Genomic DNA, 17075 nt, shown 5'->3' with positions numbered 1-17075 from the left:
TTTCTCCAAGATAAGCGAAATTAAATAGTTATTAACAGCGACTTATAGAATGTTTTTTTTTTGCATCTGAAAAGATCGTTATTAAAATTCAAACTGATGAAAAAGAAACATGCCCGGCAGAAAACTTTGTTCTGTTCTTTTCCGAAATCGATCCACGTTTAATTCTTAACTTTACAAACCTGCTCCACTTCAAAGTAAATTTGGTTGACAACTCTTATAATTTTACTTGTCACGTTTTTATTCATTATCATGAAATTTATTGCAATACAAATATAAGAATCATAACTTAATCATAAGTGATTTCATCCTAGGGATCTTGGTTGTGTATTAGGAGGCACAGTATAAGTTATTCCTTCAGTAAACCTTATTAAAAAAAAAAAAAAATGATTTTCAATAGGAAAAAAACTACCAAAGTTACCCCCCCCCCACCCCCGACAAAAGGGTAGTTTAAATCGTTATGGTATACCACGCTCAAGTTGTAAGGGGGAAGGGTAAAATCAGGCCTTTTTCTTGACGATGTGGGCAGTTTAACAGCAAGTTATTAACTTTTAATTAATGGCTTTTGACTGATATCCCTATCAGTCTCCTCCTCTTTATTGAGGGTGCGTTCCTTTAGCTTCCCTGGGTCGAACCCCGTCTGCCCCTGGTGCGTTCGAATAGCTTTGACGTCATTCTAGGGGCTCACCCGGGTCAGCCAATAGTGCCCTGCTTGTGGAGTGGGTCACTTGGGGGCTGGCCCCAGGTGCATGACGTCACTACGAGAGCGGTGAGCGATCGTTTGTTTAGCTCTTGTCAGGGGCTCACCCGAGTGAGCACCGCGGGGTAGACCCAGGGAAGCTAATTGAATGCACCCATTATATTCACGATCCAAGATCCACAGATATTATGCTCTAATGCTGGGGTCTTGGGTTAGAATCTATCCCAAGTAGTATGCCTGTAATTGCTCCTTTCTTCCATAGGACTACAACAAGCACCGAGTACACAATGCTTACCATATAGTAAACAAAACTATGTTATAAATTATCCCAAAGATTAGTACATCTATTAATGTTACACCTTCACTTGATTCATCTGACAATGTTTATTCATATGTCCAATCTAGCAATGTCCAACTTTCTATTAGCTCCTCCTTATTTATTTGTTGAATATTCATGTTGCCACAGCAACTTCAGTTTGATTGACATTACTGTCTCCAGCCAAGGCATTTGTATCAATGTTAATATCAGCTGTTGTTTCCACTTGATAGTCGCCCTGCCCATTTGTGCCACCATTGACAAGTCCATCACTGTGATTGACATCTCCAAGGCCTCCATTAGCCACACCCTCTATCGCTGCGGCATTCTGGGAGTCGGTTGCTATGGATTTGGTTTCTGGGCCGAGTTGAGTGGTAGAAGCTTGTGATTGGTTTATGCTGGGTTTGACTGGAGTTGTACTGACCAATGAGCTACTAGCTGGACGTTGCCAGGCTGGAATGGGGGCCGGCTGAGGCGTTGCTGGAAACTGATGCCTAAAACAAAGAAAAGAGATAATCATTTAAAGGATTTTGTAAACCTATAAGGAAGGTATACGTTTGGTTATCACAATTTTCAGCAATCAAACTCTTGGTAGGAAGCCTACAGCAGCTTTGGAACGTATAAAACATTTTAAGAAACATTTCACTTCGAACTACTTTAATGTGGTTATGTAAAAAGACATCAGTTTGTAAACACCAACTTTGAACCTGGGAAGCGTTACTGTCAGTTATGTTTTTCAGATTGTGTATTTCTATTGTATTCCTGCATGGACATATTCTGGGTTTTCTGTGATATTTAAAAAACGTTAGTTTTATTGTCATCTACATTTACTTACAGTTTCCATTGTGGTTTATTACTTGTAATACTTGATTAGAAAACAAAGTAAGTATGGGTAATCACCTATTAAGAAGGAGTCCTTTTAGTGAAGTGATTTCTGCTTTGAGATCTGCTACATCAGTACTCTTGTTATTTGATGAAACAGATTTACTTGCCGCAATGTTGGTCGTCAGGTTATCCAGTTTAGATTGCTGTAACTCAAGGAGAACTTGGATTGATTTGGTCGCTTTTTCTACTTCTTGAACTGCAAGGAATTAATAAAAAATACATATAACTGTTTAACCCAGTTTATGCTTCATGAGAAAGTTTTGCGATGTGTAACAATATTTAATGTGCTGTTTTCAAATTGTGGCACTAAGAAATGAACTTTGCTATTTACAATTCGTGTGAAGTTTGAATAGCTTTCATTAAATGCAGAAGTAAAACTAATCTCCTTAAGTCAAGGGTCTTCGGATCGAGAAAACCAATACTAAGTGTGCACTTGTGACTAGACAGGTTAAAGAACCAGACATTAAAAAAATAAAAAATGGCAAAAAGCTTATTCAGAGTTGTTCAATGCGACAGTGAGACCAGAGAGAGGGGGTGCTTTGTACATACCCGTGTGCGCAACGTTTTTATTCAGTTCTTGTATAGAAGCTTCAAGTCTTTCTAATCTCTCTCGTTCCTCCTGTCGACCCTTGATGTACGGCATCAGGAAATTCTACATGGAATGAAGACCATTAAAAATAAAATATTGTATTGTATTAGCTAAACTAAAGATTGTGAAAATTCTATGCAAATATTCTCTCAATGAGTAAGTATTTTGTGAAAAGTACAACTTTTTTGGTTGAACAAAGAAAACTTGAAATAACAACCTCCAAATTAACGTGCTGGCGCTCTACCAACTGAGCTACCGATGTTGGCAGTTTCACTTTAACATTTGTAAAAGTGGTTGCTGTTTGCTTGTTTTGTTGTTGTTTTAGGTTTTTTGCTGTTTATTTATTTTGCACTCTTTTAAATTTTTCAAGTTGTGCTTACCGATATTAATTTGTAGATCCCAAAGCTCACCCCACCAACGATTACAGCAATGGCCATGTAGTCACGCCATCTCGTTACTTGAGATGGCACAGGCTGACCATAAGGGACTGTTTAAAGTATATAGTTTAAAGTTTAAAGTATACAGTGGTTTATAAAAATACAGACATTCTAAGCCTTTCAAACACATACCACCTTAGCCCACTTGCCACAGGTAATAAAAATAATAATAACACCACATTTATAAGGTGCACAGTATCTGAAGACCCTTCAAAGGTGCAGATTGCTAGCAAGTCCCTGTGGATGACTGAACGACAGGGTCTTAAGGTTGCATTTGAATGTTGACAGAACAGGTGTGTCCCTCAACTCGTCTTGCAAGGAATTCCAGAGACGCCAACGATGTGACCACAACCATCTGTATCCTCCACTCTTGGTCACTCAACACCAACATGTTTGGACTTGGGTAAAGATTGGTATGCCTGGCCCAATGATAAGTAATTGTTAGTTGGGCATACATGTACAATCCTCAATCCACCACTATCCTCCACTCTATGGTCACTCAGCACCAAAATGTTTGGACTTGGGTAAGATTGGTATGCCTGACCCGCTGATAAGCAATTGTTAGTTAGGCATACAGTCCTCAATCCACCACTATCCTCCACTCTATGGTCACTCAGCACCAACATGTTTGGACTTGGGTAAGATTGGTATGCCTGACCCGCTGATAAGCGATTGTTAGTTGGGCCAACAGTCCTCAATCCACCACTATCCTCCACTCTATGGTCACTCAGCACCAACATGTTTGGACTTGGGTAAGATTGGTATGCCTGACCCGCTGATAAGCAATTGTTAGTTGGGCCTACAGTCCTCAATCCACCACTATCCTCCACTCTATGGTCACTCAGCACCAAAATGTTTGGACTTGGGTAAGATTGGTATGCCTGACCCGCTGATAAGCGATTGTTAGTTGGGCCAACAGTCCTCAATCCACCACTATCCTCCACTCTATGGTCACTCAGCACCAAAATGTTTGGACTTGGGTAAGATTGGTATGCCTGACCCGCTGATAAGCAATTGTTAGTTGGGCCTACAGTCCTCAATCCACCACTATCCTCCACTCTATGGTCACTCAGCACCAACATGTTGAGATTACTCTTTATTTTCTCTTTTTGAATTATACACCAACTCAATATCAAGCAGACATGACAGCTAACTCACCCATTTGTTGCTGCATTGGGTTTCCTTGAGCAGGGACCATAGCCTGGTTTGTTGGTGTCTGTACAGGAGCCACTACATCCTGCTGGGTGCCAGACCGCTCTACTGCTATCTCAATCTCTTGTGCAGTCAAACCTATGAATTGTATTGATAGAGGTTTTAAATAACATTTTTATAAACAATATACAAAAATTCAACATACATACAATAAATCACAAGGAAAACTAACTGGGTACATATTAGACTGCATATTAAATCATTTGGGTTGAACAAAGACAAAATTGACTAGAGCGGGACCTGAACATGTGGCCTCAGGATAAAAGAGTACCTGTACATAAATTCTTACCCTTTTTCTGTAGGAAGACTTTCTTCTGAGCCAGAGGACTAGAACGGACCTGAGGATTCTTCAAGAAGCGCAGTGCAGTCTCAATCTATGTGAAGGAGGCAAGATAAGAAAAAGAAAATTTGTTTTGGGGTTTAGTTAAAAGTTCATTTTCACTGTACTTAAAAGTATATTTACCATATTTTCTCTTGGTGCTGCGGTAACACTGGGACTTTGAGCAACGGCATCAGGCTGTGGAGAACAAAACAAATCAAATACATTGAACTTGGAGCTTCAACATTTACCCCAGTCTGCGATTAGCAAATCTTAATCTTAAGTACCAATACACATAAACAACTACAAACGTCCAACAATTCAGAAGTGAATTTGAAATTTCATTTAGGCAACAGGTCTGATGCCTCATGGAGGCAACAGGTCTGATGCCTCATGGAGGCAACAGGGGCAATTGCCTCAATGTCCCTTGTCGTTTTAGGCAACAGGTCTGATGCCTCATGGAGGCAACAGGTCTGATGCCTCATGGAGGCAACAGGTCTGATGCCTCATGGAGGCAACAGGGGCAATTGCCTCAATGTCCCTTGTCGTTTTAGGCAACAGGTCTGATGCCTCATGGAGGCAACAGGTCTGATGCCTCATGGAGGCAACAGGTCTGATGCCTCATGGAGGCAACTGGGGCAATTGCCTCAATGTCCCTTGTCGTTTTAGGCAACAGGTCTGATGCCTCATGGAGGCAACAGGGGCAATTGCCCCAATGTCCCTTGTCGTTTTAGGCAACAGGTCTGATGCCTCATGGAGGCAACAGGTCTGATGCCTCATGGAGGCAACTGGGGCAATTGCCTCAATGTCCCTTGTCGTTTTAGGCAACAGGTCTGATGCCTCATGGAGGCAACAGGGGCAATTGCCTCAATGTCCCTTGTCGTTTTAGGCAACAGGTCTGATGCCTCATGGAGGCAACAGGGGCAATTGCCTCAATGTCCCTTGTCGTTTTAGGCAACAGGTCTGATGCCTCATGGAGGCAACAGGTCTGATGCCTCATGGAGGCAACAGGGGCAATTGCCTCAATGTCCCTTGTCAATGCCTTAGTGCCCCTCAACATATTAAAAGAGAAGTTTACAATTCCCCATAAATAGGTGCCCTTTAGAAAAAGAGACATTGCTTTATTTAGTGCCCTAGCCCTTTCAAGCATCAGCCATGTGGAAAATATGGCTCTGAAACAACTCAAAAGTTTGGACTTTAAGTTGATCAAAGAATTGTAAGCAGCATGCTACATTCGTTGTTTTTTTATTTATTTATTCTGAGCGGAAAAAAAGGAGAGTTGCCAAAATAAAATACTAAAGAAGACAAAGTGTTTCTCTTGAATTAGATTCTACTAACCTTTGCCTGGTCGACATCAGGTATTGTCTCCATGCTATGAATTAGATTCTACTAACCTTTGCCTGGTCGACATCAGGTATGGTCTCCATGCTATTTGTTTGTTGGTAAGATTTTACTGCCAAGAAATCAAATTAATCGTCCCACACCCAGCAGTCTTTGCCAAATAATGTGAACCTGTGTGGGAGAAAAAACATATTTAAATAAGCGAATTAAAGGGGTAAATATCAACCTAGCTAGTTGCAACACAAAAATGTACGCCACTTCTCAATTGTCATACTTTTACGTAGTTACGATAATTGTAACGCTCTCACACCCTCGCCAGAGCGTCACAATTTTGACGTTACACCACTTCACCAAAACTAGCCGCAATGTTGCTGTATGCAGATACTCCTACTCTAGACTAGTCTAGTTAGGTGAGGTTTGTTTTGCTATCGTCATAGACATAAATAGAGGACATAATAAGTCTACACATAGTACGAGTACTACTACTAGTACTAGTATAAGTTGCGATAACGTAACCCATACTATTCGCCGTCGGGAGGAGGGTTACGTTATCACAACTTGAACTAGGCCTACACAAGTATTATTTATTGGCTATATTATTATTAGAATAGTTAACAGAATAAATGCAGATAACCCCCATCCTCCCGCTGCTGATTCCACTGAGACTAACCGCTATTCAACCTCTTTAATTGTTGATGTGCGACTGACAACCACCAGCATCATCCCTCATCCATGACCCACATCCCCCCTCCCCCACCAGACACCGCCCCCTCCTCCCTGATCGAGTCAAATAATAGCAATCAAGATCTGTATTCCCCAACACTGCATAAGAAAATTACCTAGCTTAGTACTACACTTGATGTATGAGGCACTATGAACACTATGTTACAATTACAAATACAAGTTTTACGAATAGTTACCATAAAATTAAGAAAAGTTACGCCAGTTGGTAGTTTGGTCCATTCAGCATCCGCAATCGCAAAAGCTCTGGATTAGAAAAGTCAGGTACCCTAAACAAAGTTACATTTAATCTAAGTGTAATGACGTTCAGCACTAAGACAAACAATCATATCACTGGTACTCGGCTTATATAATGTAATTTCAACGAATGATTCAAGTGATTACCAGCATACTTTTTATAAAATAAAAGTTACGTCGAAAAAGATGTCAACATTACGGCTGATGGATCATCAAGAAGTCAACTTTAGTCCCCCGACTTCAGGAGAAAACGGAGCCAATATGGCTCGAGATTCCAAGATCAGCATGCATGAGACCCAGCCCGTTGACCATAAGCGGGTCAGGTATCCGCACTGTGTCGTTTGGACGCCAATTCCATTTTTAACGTGAGTAAACTTTTAAAAAGTTAGAATTTCTAGAAATGTTATTCAATCATGCAAAAATGCCATTGCCTAAACAATTCAGTTTTGTATCATCTGGTGGCTCAAAATGAACCAACTATTCTTACAAAACCTGTGTTGTTTTTCATGGCGTCATATCACCATATTATTGTGTTATTTTGTTTAGTATTGGTGTGTATTCCTTGCGTACAGCAGTATATCTCCTAAAATGTAATTAATTGATTGTTGTGTTGTGTTGTATTTAAATTAATATATTAAATGTTAAAACTACAAATGGAATGCTTTTGATTCCATTTTTTTATCTGTTCAAAATTATATTTTTGTTAAAGTCTATTAATAATCCACCTTTATTTTCAGCTGGCTATTTCCTTTCATTGGTCATATGGGTATCGCAATGTCATCTGGAGTCATCCGGGATTTTGCTGCACCTTACTATGTCTCGGTAAGTCGGCATAACTTAACAGCTAAATAAAGAGCCCAACACGTTTCCCAGATTGGAAACCCTCTCTTAAAGACCACATTTTCTCAGAAGGGAATCATTTCTCATTAAATTTGATACATTATCAACAGCTGCAGTGCTTCTCTCCAACTATGTTTTCATGGCGATAATTTGTTTGGAGTAATAGACCTTATGCATTGACGTCATCCAGCCGCCATCTTTGAGGTAAAACGGTGACGAAACAATCGAAACACACATAGATTGGCCAATGAACAACCTCCTTTTGACCTCAAGGCGAGGGCGCCGTACTGAAATGACGTCATGTGCATAAAGGTCTATTACCAAAATTTACCCTGCTTTAAAATGGACTGACGTTTTTGTTGCATATGCCATAAAACAAGGGAAAACTTTCACTGGGTTAGATAGAGGCCGCATGGAATACAAATATGAACCACATGATCTTTGATTTGTAAGTAAACATATAATTATGTCAATTCTAAGGTTTGTCTTGAGCACAGTGATATATTTCTTTGTTACAGGAAGATGATATGGGATTCGGCAAACCTACAAAGTACTGGATGTTGGACCAGAGCCAAGCTCGACCAAACTCCTGGGATGTCAGCGTTTCGGAGGCGTCTGAAGAGTATAAAAATAGAATGGTAATATTTGCAGATTTATATTTTTTTTTTTCAAAATTAAGGCCTGTGATTTCTCTGGATGTTACAATTGACCTGACTAGACCTTTAGATTTTCTTGAAAGAGATGAACTCGCCATCAATCACAAAAGAAGAACGTCTCAGCTTTGGTTGTGATCAAAGCAAAAGAAGAACGTCTCAGCTTTAGTTGTGATCAAAGCAATCAATTTCTTTTGGTGGTCTCGTAAAGAGTCTATAAACCTCTGAAATATAGGGCCTAACATTCTATTTCTTGAGTGAGCTTCATCTCCAGACCAAGAACATGTTGTTAGCAAATTTTCAGGATTTTTGATCTTCAAACCCATAAAATAAGTTTGGGTGAAATAGATTTCAGAAATTGAGTTGATCAGGGGAAAGGAAGAACCTACATGCATATGTGCATACTACTGTAGAAGCAAACATGCCAGTTTGTTGTGAATGAGGACAGATTAAAACAGACAATTGACATCAAGATTTTACGGAAGACTGATCTTATATTTGGAGGTTTCAAACTTACAAGTGAAAAATTGCATGCCTTGTATCATAATGGATTTCTGTTTTTTGTTTTGTTTTTTTACAGCACAATCTTTGTTGTGATAACTGTCACTCACACGTCGCCATGGCGCTCAACTTGATGCAGTACAAAGGTCAAAGCTGGAATATGATCAAACTCTGCTTCCTCATGTTGATATTTGGTCGGCACACTGGGTGAGTATGTCACTTTAAGCTCTTGACCAGTGCTGAAGTTAACCAATAACAAAGATTGCTAAATGTTCTTTCAAGTTTTATGCATGTTATTTAAATGCAAAGTAACCCATTGTTTTTTGGAACCATTGGGTTGTTCTAACCCATTGTTTTTTGGAACCATTGGGTTGTTCTAACACATTGTTTTTTTGAACCATTGGGTTGTTCTAACCCATTGTTTTTTGGAACCATTGGGTTGTTCTAACCCATTGTTTTTTGGAACCATTGGGTTGTTCTAACCCATTGTTTTTTGGAACCATTGGGTTGTTCTAACCCATTGTTTTTTGGAACCATTGGGTTGTTCTAATCCTTTTTCAATGAAGATGTACACAATAAAACTAACATCTGAAAATTTGGTCACGCTTTTGAGATATCGTTGAAAATCTAGAGCGAATATACTCCATACAGGAAGAATAATCTCTAATAGGACACAAATCTGAGAAGCATTCTTTTTCCACATCGACATTTATTTAAAGTGAAATGTTTCTCAAAATACTTTACATACTGTCAAATGCTGCAGTAGGCTACTAACCAAAGGTTTTATGAAAGGACACTATTATCGTTGCGGTACCCGCTGCCAAAACATAGGATTCGAACTGCCTCTAGCTGCCGGGCAACCTCGGTAGTCTAGTTGGTAAGACACTGCTCTAGAATTGCAAGGGTCGTGGGTTCGAATCCCACCCGAGTGACATGCCTGTGATATTTTTTTTTCACAGGACTCGGGGAAAGTACTGAGTATACAGTGCTAACACACATCGGTGTATGGGTAAAAAAAAAAAAATTAATATACTAAGAAATTTGTTTCTTTTTTCCCCAACAGGATTGGTGGTTTTTTGAAGACGTGGCTTCCAGCCCTCATTTTCTATGGCATCATTGTGGCTCTGGTGCTGATCCTGTGATAAGACTCGCTCTAAGATTTAAAAAGTGACTTTAAGTTACTTATTGATTATTATTAACCTTTTTAAAGTTGCCCCTGGTTAAGTTCATTGGTGAGAATTACTAGACTCCACAAAAACGTTTATCTGTAACAGAACAATAAATATTGGTGACTTATTTTCTTAAAGAAAATTCTTAATAAATTGATGTACAAACATGACTGATGTTTTGTCATGGGGGGGGATATGAGACTTTACATACTTGACAAGTTTTCAGACCTTGTAAATAAAATACTCTTTTTTTTTTCTCCCAAGGTCAAACAAAAATAGAAAATCAGACTAAAGGAAGAATAGTATGTCTGTGCACATATTCATTACAAGTTCAACATTATCTTTTATTTTATATTGGTCCCATATTTATTGTTTAGATGTATTCTGTAGAATAACATTTCTGTATATAATATGTATATTATAAGATGTCTGGATTTTATATCATTCTGGAATTGCTATAAATCAAGTGCCATTTTATCAAAGTCGATATTGTACTTTGGTGTTTTTTTTTAATTGTTTACGTTTAAAAAGAGGAACTTTCAGGGCCTGATTCGATTGGCAAGTTGAACTCAAAATTATTTAACATTCAACCAGTCAGGTTCCCTTGTGGTTGATGACTTTATAACAAAACTCCTTTTTGTCATTTTTTGAATGATATATCACTCACTATGGTGATATCAATTCCCACATACAGAAACTAAGAGAACCATTCAAGGCAAGTCAAGATCCAAGCAAGTTCCAAGATTTTACAAAATTGAGATGGTCGTTGATTTCAGCGAAGAAAATTCCGATAAGATTTAGTCCTTGGATCGATTATGCAATTTATAATAACATGGTGCATTACATTACAAATAGGACAAGGGAAACTTCCTTAAACTTGCCCCAATTATTACGATCCTGTTTACAACATTAATAAGTGCATAATAAACTCATGAAATGGCAGCTGTTTTCTGTCTCCTGTTTCTTTTAGCTTTTTTCATTTTGGTTACTTTGTTTGCATTCTCATTTATTGCCTCTTCAGTTTCTTGTTTGGTTTTATGCTCATCCAGTTTCTTTATGTTGTCAATTTTTTGTTTCTTAGAGTCGGATTCTCCCTGCGTTTTCTTTCTCCTTTTCCGGCTTTTCCTTTTTGATATCCCTGTTTCCAGAGGAGAATTATTTTTGCTTTGATTCTCACTGCTATCCATACTAATAATCTCTTTCTTGATTTCAACAGATTTATGTTTATTCCTTCTCTTTTTACGTTGGCCTACTTTTGACAACTTACCATTTTGAGAAGTTGGTACACAAGGAGACTCTTTTGTTCTTATTGAAATATCTTTTCGTTCAAACAATGCTACAAAGAATCCAATGGTTATATCCTCTTTAGGTACTGCTCGTAAACAAGCCTGAAAGTCAAACAGCTTCATATCGCTTGGATTTTTCCAATCATCCGTGTGATCCTTATCACCGATTCCTCTATTTTTCCATGCAGGAAGAGCACATTCCAGCTGGAATTCCGGATGTGAATCCAGCACTTCCTTAACAACTTCCTCATTTTCCCTCCTGTGTACTGAGCAAGTAGAATAAACCACTCGTTTAACATTCGGAAATGACAGGGCATGAGACAGTAGTGCAGTCTGCACCCTTGCCAACGACTCCAACCTATCTTGAGACTCTGATTGGTCATCATTGGTCAGGTGATTGAGCCTACTGACAATGCCAGACCCACTGCAAGATGGATCCAGGAGGATGTAGTTGACATTACGGAATTTCTCGTCCGTTGGGTTGACCTTTAGGAAGTCATGATTGGTGAGGTCAAGGTTTGTTGCTCCTGTTGGTTTGGTCAGTCTGGACATCAGAGAGAGACGTTTGGGATCCAACTCGAATGCAAACACCCGTCTGGAAATAATCAATCATGAAGACAATAGGTCAGCCAGATAATTTACCAGGGCTATTTTAAGTAGATCAAACAGCGTGATTTCTTTTTCAATGTGGATAAAATAACAATTTATTTTCTTCACCAGGCGAACTTAAAAAGTCTGAATTCAGATAAAAGTAAATGAGCAAAAAATAGTTAATGGCCTCAACCATAGCCATGTCTCTCTCAAAGGCTCATTGAGCATTTGAGAAAACTCCTAGGATCAATTTGTCAGACCATTAACTATTTTTTGCATTTATAGAAAAGGTAATTTTTGATGGTAGCAGCTAAGTCTACTTTCTTCCCCCAAAAAGTCTTAAATTTCTCATCCATGCATGATATACTTTGGACACACCTTTAAGTCCAACCAAGAAACCATAATTAAAACTCGAACCCAAAATGAAAGCCACTTTTTGTCACTGCATGTTTTTGTGGCAAGCTAAAAAGCCAAAGCTATAAGGTCATTTACCCAGTATTCTCTAAAATGGCCGCCAGGTGGGACGTCTTGTTGCCAGGGGCTGCACAGGCATCAATCACATGACTTCCTGGAGGCGGGGCCAAGATGTAAGCTGGAAGACAACTTGCCTTCAGAACAAAAATAATTTTATTGTTAAGATTTTTATGAACATAACCAAGTATTTTACATATTATCAACAGAGTAATAGCTTTGGTTTTTGAATGATTACAGGCCTGGAATTTATTCTTGGAGAGGGCAAGCCCACTTTTATTTTGCAATTTTGCTATGGCACTTTCAATGGAAAATCCTAAAGTCCATGGGAAGGGTCACCAAGGCCAAGACCAGGGCAACAGAGGCCTCCATGGCCTATCCAGGCATGTGCATATTATAATCACAATAATAAATAAATAAAAAAATTCCACAAAATGTACGTTTACCAATTCTACCATTTTAGAAGGCAATTCCTGAGTGTAAATTTTGACTCCTAAAATGGCAGCAAGGGATCAATACTATCATATATAGCTCTACCTTATCTTGCAGTATGATAGCCCCTGTTAGATACAACTGGTGCTTGTGGAAGTCGGTACCCGGTGGAAACACTAGAATATGCTGTACATGTACGTCACACATGAACTGACTTTTCTTTAAACTGTTCACCAAGTCTCTGAACATGGTACTGTAAATCAAAAACAAAGATTTAAGATTAGGCCTTTGAATGAAGGATAGTCTTTATTACTATTATACGGGCCTATTACTCTAACATGTTACAGGAGAAAATAATTGTTGTACAAAACAAGAATCAACAATGAAAAAAAGCTTTCTACACAATTTAACAGAAACAAAAAACAATTTAATTTGAACAAGTAGTGTTTAGACAAGAGATATTTTGATGGCATTGCCACCTTTTGATACCCCCTGGAGTTATATATTCTAAGGAGCTTTTGGAAACATTATCCTTAGCACTAGACAAGTAGACTTTTTTAATTACAAGAAAAATAAAGACTCTAATAGTAAGAAAGTCTTAACTCAAATAAAAGGCTGAACTATCTCATCCCTGCATTACCTTAAAGATTGTGCATTTTCAGCATCTTTAGAGACAGTGACAGCTTCTTGTTGAGTCAGTACACACTTAAAGCCTTCCTTAACAAACTGGTTGATAGCATCCTCGATAGAAATCTTTAATGTGTTGACTCGCACATACCTTGGCAGAATCACTGATGATGAAACGAAAATCTAATTAATCCATGAAAGTTAAAAGAAATATTAATGTATGGTGTACCAATGGAAACAAGAAACACTTCGTGGGAGAGGTAAATAAAATTGCTTTTTGAAGAAAAGGAATGAGTTTTGAATGGATCCCTTCTATTCAAAATGAGTAAACATCCATTGAGACAACAGGCTTGATAGGGCCTTTTGAAAGGGCTCTAAGAGTTGTACCTTCATCTTTGACGGAGTCAGGGAGGAGGTCCTTGTTGTTGACCACACCCATCTTAATCTTCATCCTGACAAGAGCAGCATTGAGAGAAGACTTATGCCGTTTGATTGCCAAACGATGCTTTCCACCACACTGAAAAATGAATATGCATTAATATCATTAAATATTCATTAGATATTCCTCACATCATTGAATATTCATCACATCATTGATCATTCATCACAATAAAACAAAATCTCATACAAGTATTTGTATAGGTCTACTGATTGAATGATACACGGTAAAATTTGAACAACCATGCTGCAATAGACCGATCCAGTAGGCTCCGCCCAAGACGCACGTGTGAGCAAGAACATGTGGGGCTCTCCAATACCTTTCTGCACAACTCTGCCGCGCGCGCCAAGATACGCACACGCATGTCGGACCTTAGTGTCGGACCTTCATTGCGTTGTGATTGGTCAATACGCAATGGGGCGGAGCTTAATGGATCGGTCTATTTAGCAAGGGAGTCTTGTTTTTAAAGGGGCTTTAGAGACCAAGGAATCATTACAAAGTGAACTGAAGAGATGATCAAAGCAGGCCTGTCTGTGGCCATACTGCACAAGGGACTATTAACTCTCACCCAGTTACAGTACCCGCGCGCACTCTCCACACGAGGTAGACTTAAGTCCCAATCCCGTGCCATCCCCAGAAAACTACTGTTTTGTGATGCTCTGCATTCCAAAACCTGTTCCGCATGCGGGACAGGGACTTGACGATGTCGCAGTCGCCTGGTATGTAAATGTATTCACTTATGAATATGTAACATTGTTACGTGATACGTTTTGACCAATCAAACGCACCCAAAAAGAAGACTAGTTCATTTGTCACTTGTGGGTTAAGTACTTAGTTGATGATTGAAAAACGGCGAGCGCGCACTATACTGTATGCTATGACGTTGCTTCATAGTAAGATGAGGTAATAGCTAGGGACCGCTCACACGAGAATGGGACTTGAATCAAGTCTACACACGAGGGAGTGCATGCACTTCAGTAAGCAGTAACTGGGAAAGAGTTCATAATTCCTTATGCAGCCACTAGCCCCAGCCAAAATCTTGTTTAACATTGGTAAAATTTGTACTGATTTGTCTACAACTGTCGGACAGATAAGAACGATTATCGTAACTCAAATTTGTCCAGCAGCCGATTTCATGAAACGCTAGGATTAATCCCATCTTGAGATAGGGCGAGTAACCAGTCCTAACTTAGGATGGGTTCAATGCGTCCTAACGTCTTCGGATACGGAACTTAATCGTCCTAAGTCCAAAGATTAATCCTAAGTTAGGAAGAGTTTGGTGAAATCAACAGCAGGTATTATAGAACACAGGCTTACTTGAATTCCTCTTCCAAACAATGCCTCGTAGACTAGAATTGTTGCCATGGGTCGATCTAACCATTTCTCTAGCTCCAGGAACTTTGTGGTGACTAGAATCTTATCAATGATACTTGAGTACTTGAGAGTTTCACAGACCAAAGCATAAAGCTGCTTCAGATTCTGAAATAAAAGGAAACACTTAGCAGTTAGTTACAATTCATGGTTTAAAACAAACAAAGCAGAAAATTTCAGAAACCAAACATGCTACGATTATGAAAATTTGAAGTTTTCTTATTCCTTGGACTTAAAATACACACTGCAATAAGCAGTAATTATTTACAATATAGAGCTGTCACCTTGGTATATTCTAGCTAGTAGGAAAATGGAGAAGTTGTTAAGGAAGGAGGCCCTTGGGAATTGGGCTTGATTGATTCTCATCCGGAATTCAAGCTTTATCATTAAGCTGAAAAACAGTTTTCCCCGGATTCCGGAATGCCCAATCATAAAAAAGCTTGTTTAAGTTGTTGATTATTATTATTTATTCAGCCATTTCACAAAGATTTTTTAAATTTTTTGTTTAAATATGTTGAACAAAACTACATGAAGGCATACATGCTAAATAATGGCAACTAAAGCTATGGTCCTGAATGAAGATGCCTGACAGAAGGTTTGGATACAACAAGAAACATGTGAAGAATAGATGAGAGAGTAGGGTAGATTGGGAGAGGACAGGAAAACAGGGTTGGCGAGGGAAGAGCAGGGAACGAGGGGGACAGAGACAACCCATTTCAAGCTGGCCAGGATTAACAAAAGAGTACAAAACCCTGTGACCCTAAAGTATGTCAATCCAAAAGATGCCTACGAATGGAAGACAACTGTGACTTTATATTTTCCGTATGGCGCCACCACTTTTTCATTCGAAATAAAATAATATAGTATATAATTTACCTGATTGATATATCCCTTTTTGTAAAAATTAGTGAAAAAGTGGTGGCGCCATACGGAAAGTTATCGCAAATGGGGCTTAGGCCTCATATGAAACACTCGAAAATTGAATCGAAGTGAGAACTGCTGAAAGTGAATTTCAGTTAAAAGTTGGAACGTAAGTCATAACATAACAAATCAAAATGAAGGTTTACTTTTTACAATAATTAACGCAATTGTCCAATGATTTCACTCACCTTGTAACCACTTGAATGAATAAGAGACTTTATGGTCCCTTGTTTCTTCTGAATCTGATCAATGATTTTGGAGGCATGTTTATACAACATTTCCAAGCCGGATTAGGCATGTATGATGGAATCAATGGTTGTGAATCGTGTGCACACGTGGTAGAGACCACCTGATAATAACACGTGCCCCCAAAACACGACAACGACCGTCAGTAACTGTCAGTGTCGATCCTTCTTCGATTTGAGGCCACCACCACACCGCGCCGGTCGTGGTCGACTTTGCTGGGGGGGGGGGGGGGGGGGGGGACCGACTTTGCAGTGGGCGTGTTTGCTGGGGGCGAGATGACTGGTATTCCCACAAACTCATACATCCAGCGCGGGCCGTTGTGTGCAAGGGGCCCGATGCTCAAATCGAATACCAGTTCTCGCCCCACAGGCCTCAGCAACTTGTTGCCCACAACGAAGTTGCCCCCTCCGTTACATAGAGTCAGTTTATACAGGGCAGTCAAAGTCTACAGCCTACAACGTCACCCCCTTTAAAAGTCACCCCTTACAAATAAGTCACCCCGTACAAAGTTACGCCCTTACAAAGTCACGCCCTTACAAAGTCACCCCTTATAAAGTCACCCCTTAAAGGTATGGAAAATAAAGTAACCGAAAACATGGATTGTTGGAAAAATGGCTTTAGGCCGTGACTGAACTCAATTGACTTCTCGTGACTCTGGCTGGTGTCTGTAGCCACATGTTGGCAGTGCCGGTGAGTTTTTGACGTTCACGTTCACGCGTGTTTGCTCGCGTAACATGCAGCTAAACCTCACTAT

General features: G+C 39.3%; 3 protein-coding genes across 4 annotated transcripts; 1 reads left to right on the top strand and 2 right to left on the bottom strand.

Moving 5' to 3' along the window:
- Nucleotides 1-771: 771 nt before the first annotated feature.
- Nucleotides 772-6780, bottom strand: LOC117302723 (peroxisomal membrane protein PEX14-like). Of its 2 annotated transcripts, none has more exons than XM_033786727.1 (9): nucleotides 6717-6780; nucleotides 5794-5967; nucleotides 4600-4653; nucleotides 4426-4510; nucleotides 4083-4214; nucleotides 2868-2974; nucleotides 2448-2550; nucleotides 1914-2094; nucleotides 772-1507 (listed from the first exon to the last, which is right to left on the bottom strand). In XM_033786727.1, exons 2-9 carry the CDS (start codon nucleotides 5824-5826, stop codon nucleotides 1150-1152), a joined length of 1053 nt encoding a protein of 350 aa, XP_033642618.1. In that variant the 5' UTR covers nucleotides 5827-5967; nucleotides 6717-6780; the 3' UTR covers nucleotides 772-1149. The 2 variants fall into 2 exon arrangements, with proteins under 2 accessions (XP_033642618.1, XP_033642617.1); XM_033786726.1 differs by having other exon boundaries at nucleotides 5850-5967.
- Nucleotides 6781-6957: 177 nt separating this feature from the next.
- On the top strand, nucleotides 6958-10643 carry LOC117302509 (transmembrane protein 222-like). Its single transcript, XM_033786471.1, has 5 exons — nucleotides 6958-7139; nucleotides 7512-7596; nucleotides 8133-8252; nucleotides 8848-8975; nucleotides 9832-10643. The coding sequence occupies exons 1-5, from the start codon at nucleotides 6961-6963 to the stop codon at nucleotides 9908-9910; spliced, it is 591 nt and encodes a 196-aa protein (XP_033642362.1). The 5' UTR covers nucleotides 6958-6960; the 3' UTR covers nucleotides 9911-10643.
- A 78-nt stretch (nucleotides 10644-10721) lies between these two features.
- LOC117302508 (probable 28S rRNA (cytosine-C(5))-methyltransferase) lies at nucleotides 10722-16476 on the bottom strand. The gene is made up of 7 exons (XM_033786470.1): nucleotides 16264-16476; nucleotides 15101-15262; nucleotides 13732-13861; nucleotides 13358-13508; nucleotides 12823-12970; nucleotides 12307-12422; nucleotides 10722-11818 (listed from the first exon to the last, which is right to left on the bottom strand). The coding sequence occupies exons 1-7, from the start codon at nucleotides 16351-16353 to the stop codon at nucleotides 10867-10869; spliced, it is 1749 nt and encodes a 582-aa protein (XP_033642361.1). The 5' UTR covers nucleotides 16354-16476; the 3' UTR covers nucleotides 10722-10866.
- Between the last annotated feature and the right edge of the window lie 599 nt (nucleotides 16477-17075).

The sequence above is a fragment of the Asterias rubens genome, chromosome 18 (assembly GCF_902459465.1).
Source record: "Asterias rubens chromosome 18, eAstRub1.3, whole genome shotgun sequence".
NCBI classification, from domain to species: domain Eukaryota; kingdom Metazoa; phylum Echinodermata; class Asteroidea; order Forcipulatida; family Asteriidae; genus Asterias; species Asterias rubens.
Note: the sequence above shows the minus strand (reverse complement) of the source record. Positions and strands in the feature narration are given on the sequence as shown.

What these genes read in the sequence shown, in the direction of transcription:
- LOC117302723 (XM_033786727.1), bottom strand. Translation starts at nt 5,826, where the DNA reads ATGGAGACAATACCTGATGTCGACCAGGCAAAG. An exon ending in TAAAAACGTTGCGCACACGG is followed by an intron (nt 2,095 to 2,447) that starts GTATGTACAAAG and finishes AATTCCTTGCAG; the next exon opens with TTCAAGAAGTAGAAAAAGCG. An exon ending in AAAGGACTCCTTCTTAATAG is followed by an intron (nt 1,508 to 1,913) that starts GTGATTACCCAT and finishes TCTTTGTTTTAG; the next exon opens with GCATCAGTTTCCAGCAACGC.
- LOC117302509 (XM_033786471.1), top strand. Translation starts at nt 6,961, where the DNA reads ATGTCAACATTACGGCTGATGGATCATCAAGAAGTCAACTTTAGTCCC. An exon ending in CTGCACCTTACTATGTCTCG is followed by an intron (nt 7,597 to 8,132) that starts GTAAGTCGGCAT and finishes TCTTTGTTACAG; the next exon opens with GAAGATGATATGGGATTCGG. An exon ending in AAGAGTATAAAAATAGAATG is followed by an intron (nt 8,253 to 8,847) that starts GTAATATTTGCA and finishes GTTTTTTTACAG; the next exon opens with CACAATCTTTGTTGTGATAA.
- LOC117302508 (XM_033786470.1), bottom strand. Translation starts at nt 16,353, where the DNA reads ATGTTGTATAAACATGCCTCCAAAATCATTGATCAGATTCAGAAGAAA. An exon ending in GAAAATGCACAATCTTTAAG is followed by an intron (nt 12,971 to 13,357) that starts GTAATGCAGGGA and finishes TTTGATTTACAG; the next exon opens with TACCATGTTCAGAGACTTGG. An exon ending in CTATCATACTGCAAGATAAG is followed by an intron (nt 12,423 to 12,822) that starts GTAGAGCTATAT and finishes TTTGTTCTGAAG; the next exon opens with GCAAGTTGTCTTCCAGCTTA.